This window comes from Camponotus vicinus, unplaced genomic scaffold (genome assembly GCF_025532165.1).
Source record: "Camponotus vicinus isolate PSW18456_S1 unplaced genomic scaffold, iyCamVici1.0 SCAF_10, whole genome shotgun sequence".
Taxonomy (NCBI): domain Eukaryota; kingdom Metazoa; phylum Arthropoda; class Insecta; order Hymenoptera; family Formicidae; genus Camponotus; species Camponotus vicinus.
This window is the reverse complement of record NW_028141946.1, coordinates 5,497,386-5,515,902: the sequence shown is the minus strand read 5'-3', so window position 1 is coordinate 5,515,902 and position 18,517 is coordinate 5,497,386. Positions and strand designations below refer to the sequence as shown.

Sequence of the window (18,517 nt, the reverse complement as noted above, 5' to 3'; positions counted from 1 at the left end):
ATAATTACCCATCTCATTAACATTTAATTATCCTTTATGAAACAACGTTACATAAGAGTCTTTAATTTTCATACTTTTTATATAATACTACTGTTATATGTACATATATACACTATACTGTATTACGCGAGTCAAGATATTAATCGGAGGAATCGTTTTACGCATGAAAGTATTAATCTCGAGATATATCGATGATAAGATATCCGCGGATGTTGCGCTGGGAGAAGATGATCTCCAGTTGCGTTTGAAATTTTCCAAATATGCCGCGAACAGCGACCTCGATCCAATGCGCGTCGAGAGTGATGCAGCGCGCATGTCACGTCAGCTGGCCGCTGCAAGGTCGGGGTTCCGCTCGGGCTGGAGCGCGCGATGTCGCCCGTTAGCCGCGGGTAGCAGTTGCTCGAAGCCGGCCGCAGTTCGCGCTGGTCTGCCCGATTATCCGCGGTGGCAGACAGGTAGGTGGTGTTTTCCGTGACTCGTGAGAGAGAGGAAGAGAGAAGCGAACGGTGGTGTGAGCGATACGTCAAAGTGCCCAAGTTTTTCGACGCCGACGACGGAATGGCAGCGGTATCTTGCCGGGCGATATTCGTCGTGAGATGGTGCGAAATGAGTCGCGTGTTGACCGCCACATCCTGCCTGGCCGCGACGAGAAGGTACCGAAAGGTGAGTCTGTTGACATTAGGCTACCGAAAGGTCGCAAGGTGCGACGCCTTCTTTCGTCCACGTTGCGATGATAGCGCTTCGGCGATTTCGTTGACATTTTTTTCGTTCGGAACATTCCGGATATAAACGATGAATATTCCTGGTTTGGATAGAAGCGTGCAAGTATTATCTTGAGGTCGTTGTCGTTTATTTCGTTTGTATATATTTATACAATTACGCCGGATTGATATTACGTGTATCGGGGCTCAAGTGTCCCGCTCCTAGCTGTTATAATGTATACAATGTGTGTGTCCTCGGTGCCTCGGTATATCCTGCTTCTCCCACTCTCATTCAAACGAGCGTATCGCTCTTCGATACGAGCCCCTCTTCCTGTTTACGCGTGCACCTATTTACGGGCTTTTTATCGCACACGCATCTTCCGAACACGCAATACCTTTAACGACACCGTATTTCTCTCGAGGAGGTCTACAAATTCTTACAATGCTAGAACCGATATTTGTAGAGAGATAAGATCACGAGTCGAGAACAAAGAGTGGTCCACAAATGCTTTAAAAAAAAATCTTATTTCCTTTATACTCTTTCGAAACCTATTTGTTCGTAGAAAAGATTAGAGAGAGAGAGGACTATTTTAAAAATCAAATTAGATAATTAAATTATATAATAATATTTAATATAACATATAGAAATGATTTGGGTCTTAATTAATAATTATTAATCATTCATTAATCCATATCTTATCGTATCTAATATTTATTGTAATTATGTACATAATGATTTCAAATAGTTTTATAATCAGAGATACTTGAGAGATATCTACGATAACGATACGAAGTGATAACATAATGTATAAATAAATATATATATGTATTATACGTTCTTTCTGTACAATTAATATGAAACACTTATAATGTATACTAAGAAAAATTGACTTTGTTTTTTTTTACTTTATCATCAAGTTTATAGTAGAGAAAATATTTGAGAAACTTTTATATTTTTCTAAAAGACTTTTATATTTTTCTAAAAAAACTTTTATATTTTTCTAAAAGAGCTTTTCCAAGAACATTGTTATTCAACATCCAATTTAAAAGATATCTCTTATACTCTTCGTTGCAAATACACGCATACTAATTACAGACAGAGAAATATGAAAAGATACTTTTTACCAAAAAGAAGATGGAATAAAAATTTAAAAGAAGTCGTTTTCTTGTAAAAATATACCGTCCGTAAAATATTATGCCTGTAAATATTGAAATCATTCAAATCATATTCAAATCATTTTTATATGCATTAACAATATAAAGAAATGTAAATCATTCTCAATTGATTATTATTTTTCGAGCTCTCAAATTATAAGAAATATCTGAATGAAATATCGCATGTAAAACTTTATAATATAACGTTATCATTCTTTTATCATAAGGAACATATATGTGGTTATGAGATAAAATATAAAAGCAAACACATACACACACACACGCATCTCGCGTATGTGTTCATGCGTTCTCGCCTTGCGCAGATTACATCTGCAGTATATCGGCATTAACCAGCATCTAGTAATTGCGAATATGAAATAATGCGGAAGATAAAATACTGCAATTTTTCCATTTTTCATCATATTTTACATATTTTTCTAATATGAATATATATTTTGGTCTTGTTAGTATATACACGTATTATCTCAATATTATATTCATGTGATATTTGTTATAATCATATAATACAATTATAAAACATACATTTATAAAATGAATATGGTTTACTTAAATACTTATAATAAATGCAATTTTTCTGAGATATATATAAAATATAATTTTTCTCTCTCTTTAATATATATTACAAAATTAATTAAAATAATATCAAATATAGTATAATATATTAAATGTTATTTTTGTGTGAATATATTAAATGTTAATTTTTTTACCCAACTGTAAACTCATGATCTCTTTTCAGCAATTACTTTCGGAACTGAATGACAGAATTCCAATTTTTAACGTTTCCCGAATAATGAGTTTTTAGTGAAGCTATCCAATTAATGGAATGTGTGTGGTGACAAGCAAAACTGCTTTGGTCCTGATATGCTCGTTACAATGTTATAATTTTGTCGGTTTCCGATAAATTTTCCAAGCACGTTGCACATTGCATTTTTGATACAAAAGTGAATTACTATTATCCGAGTTCCCGAGTCCATTTCCCGCACTGTCATCGGGTAGAGAAATATTTTCCAGGCATAAACTAGGTCCACATCTATACATATATGAATCAAATACAGTGTGTAGCACTTTAGCACTATCCATATAATGATACTTCATCTAGCTAATAGCGACATTTCACTGTTCGCCTCGATGCACATGCGCGTATATTAAAATGCATAACGAGAAAATTGTCACGACTAAATGGGTAAGAAAATAGAATAATGGGCAGAATATAGGACAATCGTATGTCGTATTTCTGAGGATATTGCTATTTAATTATGATAATAAACACATGCCGCTGGTGAGAAATCTAAACCCTCTTTATTATATAATTCACAAGTATGTAATAAGCGTGTACAATTTGCGAGCAATATCTATTCTCTAAAATAGAATTGTTTCTTAAACAACTAATTGAATATATAGAAATAGAATTACAATAATAATATAAATTAATTACATAAAATTTATATAGATTTTAAAATAAATGAATTGAAATAAAGAATGAATTAAATTGAAAATTAAATTTATGCAGAAAAATGTAATGGCGAGAAATTGAATGTATGTAACATACATTGCATATGAGAAGCATGAATTGTTTCCCATTTTTTAATGGTTTTCAAATAATGCAATAAAATAAATTAAAAATAATAATTAAAAAATGTGGACTAAAATATAGAGTTTCAAAAAAAATATTTGATATTTTAATACAAGCCAAAAATTTTTTGCTTTCCACATATTAGTCAATTTGAATTTCTAACTGTAATCTGGCCAAGATCCAGAATCCTGCGAATGAAGTTCTATAACTCTCGAAAATATATCCCAAGATCGCGAAACATAAAGGTACTTCACAGTCACTTATATGCATCGGTAACGTGCTATGTCTGTGTGTCACATTTCTCAGTTAAATGTCAAGAGAGATAAATCTGGTATCTCAATATCTCTCTCTTTGCGGCACATTCATAAATATTCAGTATTACACCGAAAATACGTCGCATTCTTTAACGTTACTACTTCGATCGCGAAAATATTTCTATTCGTTCTCTTCGTCGATAGGCGACCTTGTAAAAGCGATATCTTAGAATAGCTATGAGATTTTCAGGAAATTAATTTTTAACATTTGAGCAGACTTAAAATCTTACGTATGATTTTTATTCGAATATTCTCCAAATCATCGTGCCATAAATGCAATTGATTTTTATAAGATTGATATGTGATCGAATTGAAAACGGTTTTTCAATTCAACAAATTCAGTCTTGTAGAGCTCGAATTTAATATTAAACAATTGTTTTAAATTTAGGGAATTATTAATTATTATAGATTTTAAAAATATAAATAAGGATATTTAATATTTTATTTATCTCTCTTTGTACTGTGAAATAATCCAAGAAAGAATCATACAATATTTATTTGGTATATATAAGTCGAAGTAAAATTGATAAATATACATGTATAAATTCATTTGTCTTGTTCATGCTTTATATAATTTAGTAAAAAAATTATAATGATTAACGACAAGAAGGGATTCTATACTTCTGTTCTTATCTCTTGTTCTTTACTAAAGATATTAAATGATATCATAAATCTGTATTACAAGTTCGAAGAAAGCACGCAACATCGTTATGTCAGCACATCATTATCAAGTTCTTGCACCGTAGAATGTATAAAATCAGCTGAATAGAATGCAAGTTTGCGAAAAATGAATATGAATGTTTTATCGTACATATATGTATATATATAATTTGATGATTCATCTTGCAGCCGTTATAATAAAAGCGTCGTCATAATAAAAGCTTGATTATATTTTTACTCATCTGGTCGGTATTTCATTGAAACACCGCGAATTTTTTTTTCTCGTAACCTCACTACACGCTACCTGACATTTCACAACAATTGCGCGTGACTATTCTTTGGAGAGAATGCATTCTCTCTTGGGTTATTTCACGCAAAGAGAAATAAATGAAATCAGAAATGAAATGAAATAGATGAAATTTAATTGATAGCGCATGACCTGATTACCTTACAATCAATTTATTTTTTGATTTGGGAAAAAATTTCATCCGTCCCGAATTTGTATTGCGATACGTTTCGATCAAATTGCTATCAAACCAGATGAATCGTAGCACTTCACTCACAATGCTGCGCAATATTCGATATGACAGTCGCAAAAAGTAGCGCGAGGCAATTTTCGCCACTGGATCTTCTGTCAATCCGTTCTCGTTGATGACGTTCTCGTTCATGGAGAACAACTGTTGTCAGACGATCGAGAAATTGTTGACTCATCCAAGTGACAGACATGTTCAAAGACGTTGACGTGACGAGCATCATATGTGATGCCGTTGATGCCAGCAAATGTATAGACGAGGATTATCGATCCATTATCGAGATAGTTTGATTTTTCACAAATGGACTGCATTTTAAATGTAAATTTATAGATTCTTAGAGCATCTAAAATACGAAATATATAAAAATATGTTGACAAGATACACATTTATTACGAGTTTATGCGGCAATTACATGATAGTTTTACATATATATTTATAATATATTAATTGAACAGTTAATGAAGTGTAATTAGTTCATTGAATTAGTTTATTAAACAATGAATAGCCAATAATGATATCGGCTTTAACATATTAGTGCATGGTATTATTAAGTAAAGAGAGAGTTATTCTATAAATTTTCAGTTAGCAAATTAATTTGTAAATAAAAATTAAAATATTTTAATAATATTACATTTATAATTGTTGGAATACAGTTAGATAATCATATCTATTAATATCAAGTTTATTCAATGCTATCATTGAATAAACTTGCATTATATAATATCAAAAAAAGTTGTACAATACAAAAAAAATTGAATAAATATAGTACGGCTTCCATGTTGATCTTTTAGGACAAGAATAATCCTACTAAAATTCAAACAAATATCGCGTACAATTTTTACAGTATACAAAAAACAATTCACGAGTCGTTGAATCTTGGTCGATGACACGAGTTATCGATTTGGAATCTATAGTAAACTCGAATTTGTTCTCGGTAATGTTCCGAACCTGAAAAATTGTCCTCGTTTTTCAACAATATCGAAACTAGCGCCAGTTACTGCGAAAATTTGTCCCGCTTTTTTCTTCCGGATTAAATCATTAATCAAAAATTTCCAGGTTGCGCGCAAAGATTAATTGCTTCTTCAAAAAATGCGGAACGATATTTTTATTTTTAACGATAGGATTTATGAACTTTTTGCATTTAAATTATAGAAAGTTATGGCGAGTCTCTCATTAACTTAAATGATTTAGCCAAAATACTTGTGCAATTAGTTAGAAATTACAAACTTGCGGTTTTTACCAGAACATTTTTAAGTCTCTAAGATCCAATTGAGTTTCTTGTATATTTAAAAGTTAAATTAGGGCATAAAAAAATTCGAAAAAGGTTTCAGATCTTTTTCCAAAAATCGTTAAAATATAGAAAAGAGAGAAAGAGACTTCTTTTCTGTCAGAGACTCATAATCAGTTTAATTGGTTTTTTTATGTATTACATAATATTTATTACACACATACACACACAGATGAGATATTATTTCAATAAAATTATGCGTTTCTTACTTGGAATAATAATCTTTATAAAGATCGTATATTATGAAAGTTATAGAAAAAATTATCAAATTCGTATATATTGCAGTAAAAGATTATATATTTATTTTAAAATAAAAATGAACAAGTTTAACTTGGCATTAAAATATCAAGAATATGCTGTAAATATGTATGTATAATACATGTTATAATATTGCACTAAATATAATATATTAGAATATATATAATATTGGAGCAAAAATATTAATAATTAATCAAATTTTTTTGTAATAAAGTATCTTTATCTTCGGAAACAATTTTTAACGGACACTTTATTATTATGACTGTGGAATACACTTTTTATTTCAATAAAAATAAATAAAGACTAATATTTCTGTTGAAGTGAAAAGTTTATTTTCCGATATTGCATGTCACATTTCTCCATACAATTTTTGTTAAAGTTTCATGTTGGTGCATACACATAATAGACCGTACTTTGTTGTTTCGCAAAGTTTACGTGTTGACGATTTATATAAGTACATTCTGCACATTCCATATCTTTCATTCCATGTCTCTCAACATATTTCATACTTTTCATAAACTCTAAGAATCTCATCTATAGCTTTTTTTATAAATACGCGATTGCTCTAAATATTCTATTATCAGTTTAACTACATTAAATAAATCATGTGTTCTAAGAAATTGTATCAGAGATACTGTAGAAATTTTATTTTGATATATCTGCAAGTAGTTTCAATAAAGAAAACGCATCTCATATTTTATAGCACTGCAGTCCTGCAAGTTGGCAAACTTTATTCAGATGCTTTGCCAAATAGGTTTGCGTATCTTGCAATACTTTTAATATGATTGCTTTTATATTATAAAGGACAAAAGCCACTAAAAGTTATGTTGTATTATGTATCAAATAAAAATTAATAATTTAGCCACAAAAAAATGTATATATATAATATTTCTAATTTTTTTCTAATTTTTTCTTTTTTATCTAAACGTTTTTTTAGAATTGATTTTTAGACCTGACCAAAACATTATTACAAAAACATTATTACAAAAACATGATTATAAAACTAATCTAATTCGAGCTAACTTAAAGTGGCTTAGAATAAAGTAGAATATATCTAATTTGTCATCTTTCGTTGTACACGTGATTTACTAACCCAAATTGCCTAAATATCTTATTATTTAGTCAGCTTTGTAATCTGACATTAGCGCGACTAATGTCTTATTTAATTCGTAAAGCTTGTTAGTGAATATTACTGTGTCACATATTAATTATTTTTCTCGATGCAGACGATTTAAATTACTTTTGAAACGCATTCGTTGAAAGTCAAAACTAATAAATAATAATATCTAATCTGATAATTGCGATAAGTACAAATGCATTGCATCAAATTAGATTTAGCATACTTAGAAGATATTTAACAGATAGCATATTTAATAGATTTAACGTGTCGTCTTTCATTTCGGTATAAATAAAATGAAATAATTATTTTTAATCAAGACATCTAACTAGATATTTGCCTCGTTTTTCACGTATCTATTAGTTTTAATAAACAATGTTGGTTGCTAAATCTATGAACACATCAAAGCGTAGAATTAGCTTATTCTCAAACAGGGTTAGAAAAGCCTCACTTTACTGTCAATAAATATTGAATGTTACATCGTGAGAGAAAGAGACGCGCTCTGACAACTGCATCGCGAAAATAAAGCTTCGAGTAAGCCGTTTCCAATGTTTGAACGAGTATTTATGAAGCATCCGGCTAAAACAATCATTTGTAAAATTTAAATTTAAATGCCAATCTTGTAGTTTGTTGGCAATTTCTTATTTGCTTAGTTATGGTTAGATCCATTCTCTTAAGCGATAATTAAAGTTACTCGAATAATGTTTTGTAAGACTATGCTATTGCGAGACCATTAATCTTCTCTGATTATTTTTACACTTTGTAAAATTAATTCAGTGAAGTTAAATTACTCAATAACCCAAGCATGATATCGTAAATCTCAATAAAGCTTCGTCGATTTCGAACACTAATATATTTAGGCCACTCTGTGGCATCGAAATTTAGTGTAGCAAATTTATTGATTATGAAAAGCAGTCACATAAACTATACTGAGCACCTAATCAGCCTTAATAGACCTCCATATTGAAATAAAATTGCTGGGTGCAGCCATTGTGAGAAGATATATTTCTCTGTTGAATTCAACAATACTGCTTATCGACATGCAAGCTAATAGTTGTTGGATAATTAATGGAAACATGAGATGCACGCTCCATGAGAAGTAACTAAACTCAACCATAGTGTGAAAGTTGATAACCTCACGAATTTACAAGTTGACGTGGTTGCTATCCAAGGGGTTCCAGACTGCGGAGGCTGCGGCAGGCGCCATGGGCATCGATCTGTTCTACTGCGCTTTCCCTCCGCCTCGATTAGTTCTACCGGTAGAGATAATTGTTGTTGTTCTCGCGCTCTTAAGTGGATCCTCGATATTTTCCTTGTACATCGTAAATTGTAATGAGTAATGCAAAGTGTGTAATCGCGTTTATTAGTATGCGTTCGAGCGTATAAATGTTTTATCAAGATTTATCTTCAACATCGACGTTACATCATTGATTTCAATGTACATAAAACGCTCGTTTGCAGTGATATTGTGTAAATATCTTGCTGCGAATTCTGAGACGCTATAGACAAGAACAAAGCAACCGCAGTAATTTCCGAGATTAAAGCTCGGTGCTATGAGATTTATTCGCCGCTGGGTAATTGAAATTGTAAATCTGTGTAGTCAAAGATCATATATCATGTAATACAAGACATAAGATCTGTCTATAACGCGTCGGCTTTATTTATTATTAAATATGCGATATGTTATAATAGATGAATAACAATTAAACTAATATTTGACTGTGAGAAAACAATTATATCCAAAATATAAATTTTCGTTTGACAATTTTAGTAATGGTTAAAACAATCGCAAGAATTTTGTTGTACAAAGCTAGTTTTATCACTATAAATAACATTTTTAAAGCAGTTATGTAAATTAAATTGCTTGCATAATTCTAATATAATTGCTTACATAATTTTTTTGTATAAAATCTCGTAAAACACTTCTAAAAATGTCTTATAAGAAGTATTGTATAATTGGACAAGATAATAAAAAATAAAAAGAAAATTAAGCAAATGTGCAAGTTTTGCATTTACAACTGGCTTTTTTTAATGAAAATATTCTTCGCACATTCTGATCGTAATCAAATAAAGGAAATTATGTCGCTGCTATTATTTACTACATAATAATCATGACATAATGCATTCATTTTTCATAATAAACAAAGCGAATTTCACGAGTGTTAATTTATTGGCCGTTAACCTATGATATAACCACAGAGTGTTTTAGACAGTTTCAAATCAATAATTGGACACGTACTACATTAACTTTGTACAAGTACAGAAAATTTCTTTTTTAATCTTGAATAACATCTATAAAAATAATATCGAGTGTATTTTGTACTGGAGGAAATACATCATTTTCGTAAACATATATCTGTATTAAGTGTAGATCATAAAAGCTAGTATCTATTATAGCCCATTATAGAAAGTAGTCAACCAATATCCCTTCTTCTATAAATTTGGTTTAGTGGTGACCATGAACTTAGCAGTAGTAACAGTAAGACAATACAGAATCAATATTACATTGTTGTCTACCATTCGATACATACATATATACTGTATAATTACATAAATTGAATTATTTCTGTTATAAAAAAAAATGTATAATTTGAGATATATAATAATAAATATTTAATTAATGTGAAAATTATAATTCGATATAACGATGTGTTTTAAATGAATTATATCATATCGAATTAACGATGAAATGTTTCAGAAATTATATGATAATAATATATAATAATAATAATAAAATGTGATTGTATAAATATTACTCATTCCAATCAATTACTACACATAAATAAGCTTGTATACAGAGAAAAATGCTTATTGTAATGCAATCTGAAATCTAATAATGCCCAAAAATGTGTAATTAGAATATATTTTTAATATATTTTTATAAATATTCATACATCTAATCAATTTACTGAGTTTACGATTTTTGTTTCAACGATAATCGTCATTTTTTGCATATTTTCATAGATACAAAGTTTTATTAATATGCTAAAATTCACTTAAATTGATATCTTTGCGCAATAAATCGAGAAATAATTTAGAAATTATATATTGCATATTTTAAATCTAGTTTAGTAGTATAAATTATAGTATTATAGTAATTATAGTAAATCTAGTTAACAAGTACAAGACACATGTACGCTATCGCAATATTCCTTCTCTTCATACATTTATATTATTAAATAATTATATCGAATGCACAAAAAATATCTCGCTCGATGTGTCGCATTAAAAGGATAACAAATAGCTTGATTTACTTACTTAATTAATAATATATGAAAGACAAATGAGAACTGTGAATAGAATAAAACTGATAACTCTGTAATATTGGAAGCTATTATTCGTTGAGATCCAACAGTACCGGCATTTTGTGATGACCCAATTTGCAGCTGGCCGCGAGTACAATTACTGACAAATATTGTAAATTCGCGTTTCTATTGATTCTCATTGACGTATGTCTCATTGGTATATCGAATATACATTGACAAGAGCTTTTCCACTCATAGAATGTTATTCCGAACAATATTCTGACCAAAGTAAGAAAAGTACGAATGAGAGTGATAATCGAATTGTGCGAAATTCAAGATACCTTGCGATCTACTTTCTTAACGAAGTTTCCAAGGAAGTTTCTAATTTTCCTGGAGATTTGTATTTGGTTTTCAGACAAATAAATTATTACGCTATATCGAGTGATTCAATATATTTCAAATTTATGAAAGAGATTGTAATTATTATCTTTATCCTTAATAAAATTATTAACTTAATATAATTACAACAAGCAATTGAGTATGAAAGATATAAATATTTGGATATTTTCATTTTGATAGATGTTTGAATATGTTACCTTATATTACATTAATAAAATATTTAAATCGAATAAGCGTTTTTGATTCTGCTGCAAGTTATAAAAATTCTTTTTATTTAAATCATGATACATACAAATTCATATAGCCGAATTAGTATAAATTATATATAAATTCATATGTTGGACACACATACATATGATCCATATACGCATTAATAATTTTTGCAATATTGTTTTTTTTTTTATTTCGTTGACTAATATTTTTAATTCTACAGTTTGTGAAAGCAATGTCAATGTCAGATGGTATTGACAATTATATAAAAAAATATTCATGAAAGAGAAAAAGCAGAGAGAAATGAATTGATATGGAGAGATGAATTGTCACTGCTAAAAGACACATCTGCGTGAACTATTGCACATTATTCATCGTGTATGCTTGCTGCAAACATTGGAGAGTCATAAATTCAAATCTCGTGTATCGCGTATATATTATATTCTCTCACGATGAAAACAATCCTTTTTCGATTATGGACGTTTCATGGATACTTCATTGTAATATCCTTTGTATGATTTTATATATTTTTGTTTTGTTAATTTTTCAATCAATTGCAATTTATATTTCGGTAACATTACAAATTATAATTATTTGTAAACTAAAGCATATATATATATATATATATCATATATATGATATGATAAAGGATGTTCCAATCTGAACAATCTTATTATTCTATTGTGTATTTTATATAAAGACTTTGTTATATTTTATAAATAAAAACCATGTTTGTGCGGTCTCGTGCATTTTTTTAATATCGTGCAATTCTTTTGCAGATTAGATTATATCGTAACTTTCAAGTATTTCTTAAAAAATGGCAAATGTGTAATTTGTGCATTTCGTTGCCGTGATTCGATGCACACTATGAGATTCATTCAAGGATGCGATAAGCAAATCGGATAAAAAAAGCGAGACGATATTTTTATGCGAAAATAACAAATGTTATTTAATCGTTTCAAATTTCCAGCGACATTTTTATCTATTGATTTTAAATTCGATAATGTTATATTGGCATACATCTAAATCATACACGTGCAACAACATGTATTTGGGACATTTACAAATATCGGTTATTGTTAATCGAAAAAAAGCTACACAATCTCATGATTCCTTTCACGAAATATGGTCATATATTACATTATAAAATTGTCTGAAAATCCCTATTATAAAAAAAGAATATATAATTCTATCAGTGATATAAAGGTGATAACAGAAAATTAATTTTTAATTTAATTTAATTTTTAACTTGGCATTTGTGTATGTATGTGTGTATGTGTATGATATAACATTATTATATGATATACATTATTATATGATGCGTCATTTTATCTAATAAAATTTAATACCAATCGATAAAACTTTTAACAACTAGGGTAGTTTAACGATGTCAATTTTAACTCAACAACATGCTTTGTCGATATCCCTCTAAGGCTTCAAGGCAATACGATGAAAGCATTGCTTCATCACTAGATCCCCTTCATGCCCCTTATTATTGGAGAACATTTCCTAAATTTAGAGAAGCGCTTAAAGTTCATTTAATCGTTTGGAATAAATTGTTTTAAACGCGTCGAAAACTGCACATATAAATTTTACAATATCGATATGTGCATTTTTGATGCCGCGCAATATTCGGTTTGTTTGCGAAATTTGAAAAAAGGTTCTCTGCGAATGTAATCAATGTGCATTTTCGTTCTATCAATACGAATATGCTTTGCAGCACGAACTGAAGGGTGAAAGCTAATCGACACGATATGTAGAGATGCATGTATGCGCGCTAGTGTGTACTTTCGCAAGCATCAACAAACGGAAACGCTACAAGTTGGATTAATACGAAGAGTTCTCCCGGTTTGAAACGTGCACTTGACTACCACACCATTCCATCGATCCTATCCAGCGTCCAGGTCCACTCAACATAGGGCGCGGAAAATGTTTTCAGCCCGTGTAATGGTGGTTGGAGCGATGTTGACCAAAAGGGCTTATCGATTCTGTAAACGGGTATGACGAAATAATGCTTACCTTCGCTCGTACACAAAGATTATCTCCACGTTAATTACTAAAGCGTATTAAAGTTACATTATTATATAAATATAATATTCATATATATACAATATTTAATATTTTATTTAACATTGTTGCAATTGTCCAATAAATCAAAGCTAATACTATAATGGACTTTATCCTCTTTATTATCGGAAAGAAATTTATCGTATCTCGAAAAAGAAAGGAGAAATGTGCACAACTTCTTTCACAATAATTTCTCTTCATAATTGATTTTTAGATAACCGATTATTGTTATTATTATATTCGCCGTAATGCAAAGAAAAGCTTTGCCCTAGATTTTTTTATTTTAATATCACATCTCTCGTTATTTCTTCTGCAGTTCACTTCTCACGTTATGTATGAATAAAGAAAAACGCAGTACCTTTAAAAATATGTAGCATTTTTTTATAATAAATCGCAAATTATTTGCCGCTAAAGATTGTTAATTGAAAAATATACGTTACATATCCTATATAGCTCAGTGAAAAATCATGACATGATTTAAAATTATAAAGTTACAATTATCTAGATATAACTATATAACATGAGAATCGAAAAATGAAATAAAAGATAAAATTAAATAGTCTCAATGTTAATTAAAAATTGCGAAATATAATGTAACATTCTGTTACAGCTTTACTATCACAATATAACTTTATTACTCGATATGGGTACTTGATATGGAAACTATGTTTTTTATGAAAGTTCAAGAGCTTCATACAAATTTATATTAAGATCCTTATATGAATAAATACATCCGATTATTAATAATGCATGAAACAAGAAAAGTTGCAATTGTGAATATGTATGAATCATAGTGATATATTGAGTGTGTCCCGACTGACATGGTTTTCAGACGCATATCTAATATCTGAAAATTGAATGTTCTAACACGAGGGAAGTTCGTAACTGCACATATCAGATTCAGCCTTTGCAGGTAGCCAATTAAGAAGTTAACATCAGGTGACCGAGTATTAAACTGGAGTTTATTGAACATGATATGCATGTTTCATTAAATGTGATGTAAAATATTGCTCGACCCAGAAAATATAAAATAATCCATATATATTAATATTTACAATGATAATTTATCTAAAAATTTGTGCGAAAATAATTTTTGAACTCATCGATGTTTTCACTGCATGTATTTAAAAAATTGCATTGTACAAATCTTTCTTTCTCTTTTTATCACACACTATACATGTATATCTAACATAAAAATATGTAATAATTACAATTATAATTTTACTACATTTTTTTAAAACAATATATTTTTGAATAAAGGCTATACATATTCTTTTAAATAATTAATGACAAATTTTAGCAACCAAAAATTGTGTTTTCATAGAAATCTCCCAGATATTTTAGCTCTGGCTGACGACCAAATTAGAGACAATTTCTTTTGATCATGTTGTACGTGCATGTTGAATGCTCATATAACTAGTCGTACACTATAATTAGAAACACTACTTAAATTAAGAGTATTATAGAGAGTCACGGAACTTATTTTATGAATTATAGACATAATCAACTCTTAATTTTTAGAAATTAAATATCATTGTACAAACTTTTAGAATTAATAAAAAGTAGATTGTTTCTTAAGAAATTCACACTCTGTTCATGTTTTAGATGAAAACGAATCAAATGTCTAAATCAAGAAATATAATACCTTCAGCGATTGCAAATTCCAAAATAAACAGAGGGACAAATCTTTTGTTCTTAATTTTAACATAAGTTTTTTATTTATCGTCAATTATGATAATTCTGTTTTTTTACAAATTTATAAAACATCAATACATAATTAACAAAAATATTTTGCTGGAAGACAAGATACTTTGACACACGTTAAACAATCAATGATAGCGTGTCGCCTGTTGTGATTTTCTTTAATAATGCAACACATAACGGAGGTATCGATCGAATTTTCAATTCGTATTATAGACATTACACACGTATTCCACTTAAAGGCGATCTCTTTAAAAATTTACGTGATTCATAATGCATAAGTAATGACGATTGAGATGTACGATGGACGCTGCACAGTGATAGATATCGTCAATATAGACCCACGTGTCAGACGCACTTGTGCTGCACGATGCAAATATTCCAGTGAATGCCGCAGTGGAATCGATGGCGACAGTTCGTAGAGACCGTCGAAGTAAACGCATCAGAAGTAAGAGGAGACATAGAAATAAAGAAACTAGGGCATCGGAGAAAACACCTGACGAAATAGAATCTTGGGAATTGAACGCTTTCGAAGTTAAAGAGATGGATTATAGATGGATATATTTTTTAGAATTCTCTCGCTTTTATTTTTTTAAATCTTCGTAGTCATTTTCTCAAAAATTCACCTGCATCAACGCCTTTAATTCAATGCACGTAGAATTACAGTGCATTGCAATTCGCTCACGATTCGCTCGAAAGAAAAGTTATCTAACGAAGTCAGCAAAATAAAACGTATTGGAAGAAATTGCTATCGAGCTATATATATATATTAGTTTTATAAGGTATCGATCTTATCGTTGAGAAAATTCACAGAAATCAAAAGAAAATAAAGCAAATTAATGTTTTTTTAATTATTTGATGTCCTTGTTATACATGTATTTGATGAAATATATTATTTGGTATCTTTAATCTTTCCTTGTTATTCTCGGAATTGATAATAAACTTTGAAGGCAATTTTCTACTTCGCGATAAAGTTTAAGATAGAAATGCGCTTTGATTTACGCCTTGGAATAAATTCTTATGTATTATTTATATATTTCTCGCTTTCTCGTGGAATTAACTTTTTTCGCATATCTGCGTTTAGCTAAAAATAACGATCCCCTTCTCTCTTGAAGAACCGATGCAGTGCTATCGAAATAGAATACATTCCCCTGAGAGTTTGAATCCACTTTGTTCTATCCGATTTCGTTAAATCCAGTAACGGAAATATTTATGTGCAACACATGCAGTTTATACAATCAAGTTTAAAATTCAATTTTTATGGTAAAAAAGTATTTACATTAAACGCAAAGTTGCTGTCGTTATGAAATGTTGAGAATTTACGATATTTTTCTACGGTATCATGATTATACTTTTACAAAACCTCTTTGCATATTTTGCACAAGATTTCCATCACCCAATATTGCATTTCCGTGTTCTGAAGTGAATATTATGCGTACTTTCTGAACGGAAGTATCTCAGTTGATATGTTTTCGAAATTTATATGTAAAAACTAAAATAATACATCATAAGCTAAACAAAAAATATTTTTTCAGAAAATTTTTCCAAAAAAATAGCGAAAAATTAAGATTTTTATTATATACATATATAATATGATTTATCTTATACATATTCGATGACGATTATCTCGTATTATTGATTGTTGCGATATGTTAAAAAAATAAACTTCTTCCTTTAATATATTTTAAATGCATGTATATTTCTTTTATTACTGAATATGGTTAACAGCTCTTCCGAGAGTCAATAAACGTTATTCATTGAACATTTTAATCAGATTAAAGCAAACCGACCTTGTTAATGTATATATTTTTATATTTATATTTATCTATAACTTATTATTATGGTTTATCGGATAATCGATGAGCTATAGTTGAGCCATTGAGAGACCATGAAATGACGGTAAACTTGCATAATTATAGGCTTCGCTAAACGGAATAATTGAAAACGTTCAATCCGTATGCTTATATAATTTTATTGAATTTTAATAATATGTTTACTTTTCTCTCTGCACTCGTCATATTTATTTGCACGGAATTATTATATAAGCAACAACGGAAATTGTTATTGCGCGTTTCAGGAAACGTGGTGCAGACGATGGTGGCACATTTCTCAAAGGAGTCTCTCCCTATCGGCCAGTTCCTACTCGCCGAGGTTAAATCCGCTTCTGATGAAGCAACTAAAAGAGCCTAAAGCCACGGAAAAACAAGCGAAGAGAACTGCGAGAGCTACGTCAACGGAAAAGATAGATATTGAAAGTGCCGGTAAGTTATTACATTATCCTGTCTTAAAATAAAAATAAATAATCAGTATATTTTATATATATAATAGGATATAATAACATAAAATATATTATTTTCCTTTATATTGCCATATCTGTAACATCTATACAATATTGCAAACTTTTAACATGTTCAACATAAAAATGGAAACTTTAAAATTTATCATGATGACAAAGATTTAAAAAATATATTTCTCGAAAAGTTTTGAAAAAAAATGAAATTACATTTACTAAAATTTAATTAATCAATTTATTATTTACTGTAATTTTTAAATATTTTATACGTGTAAAATTGCTCCGAAATTAATTTGCACAACATGCGATTTTACGTTTATAAATATACATATGCAGATTTCGAAATTTTGGATGTTAGTAAAACCTTTCATGCATTAATTTTTGTATGCAATATATGCAAATAGTGTTTTTATTATATTATGTATGTAATTGAAACATTAAATCACACTATATTCGGCGTTATCGTTACAGGCTAAAGGAAATATATATGAGGCACATATATTATATTATGATATAGTTACGTATCGGTTAAATACATTTATAAAATAATAAAATATCTGCGATATAAAGTTACCAAATAGAAATTAAGTTCTTCGAGACACAGAAGACTTGAAACAGTCTTATATAATGATCTACTTTAAGTTCAACGAAAGAGCATCTATTTATGAGAAGATTGCTTTTCCGTATTCGTCACACTGTACGAAACTCGCAGTATACGTTTTATAGGATTGTCTGGTCTGTAGTAATTTAGTAGTTAGCCTGTAGTAAGGCTTAATTCACACTGAAAGCTTTGTGACTATTCTTGCATTTACGATTGTATTATCTATTTCAGAATAGATCGATAATTATAGTGAACAAATTAGACGGCTTAAATGTCGCTTTTAAATTATTACAAGATATTCGTTTATGTGCATATTAAAATATTAGATTATATTTGAGTTTTTGGAAATTTTTTGTTATTCTTATCATTATTATTTTTATT

The 18,517-nt window shown here is 29.4% G+C and overlaps 1 protein-coding gene and 1 long non-coding RNA gene across 3 annotated transcripts in view; one reads left to right on the top strand and one right to left on the bottom strand.

Annotated features, from left to right (window-relative positions):
- Positions 1-18,517, top strand: part of Mcu (mitochondrial calcium uniporter) — a 52,379-nt gene that overhangs the window by 1,047 nt on the left and 32,815 nt on the right. The window contains exons 1-2 of one of the 2 annotated variants that reach the window (XM_083080960.1): positions 255-663; positions 17,320-17,503. In XM_083080960.1, the coding sequence (XP_082937086.1) occupies positions 559-663; positions 17,320-17,503 (289 nt within the window). In that variant the 5' untranslated portion in view covers positions 255-558. Of the gene's footprint in view, positions 1-254; positions 664-17,319; positions 17,504-18,517 lie in introns of those variants that run through there. The other variant, XM_083080961.1, reaches the window with a different exon arrangement.
- On the bottom strand, positions 67-5,189 carry LOC145961106 (uncharacterized). Its single transcript, XR_014435559.1, has 3 exons — positions 4,872-5,189; positions 2,590-2,907; positions 67-802 (listed from the first exon to the last, which is right to left on the bottom strand). It is a non-coding gene; the product is annotated as an uncharacterized LOC145961106 (long non-coding RNA).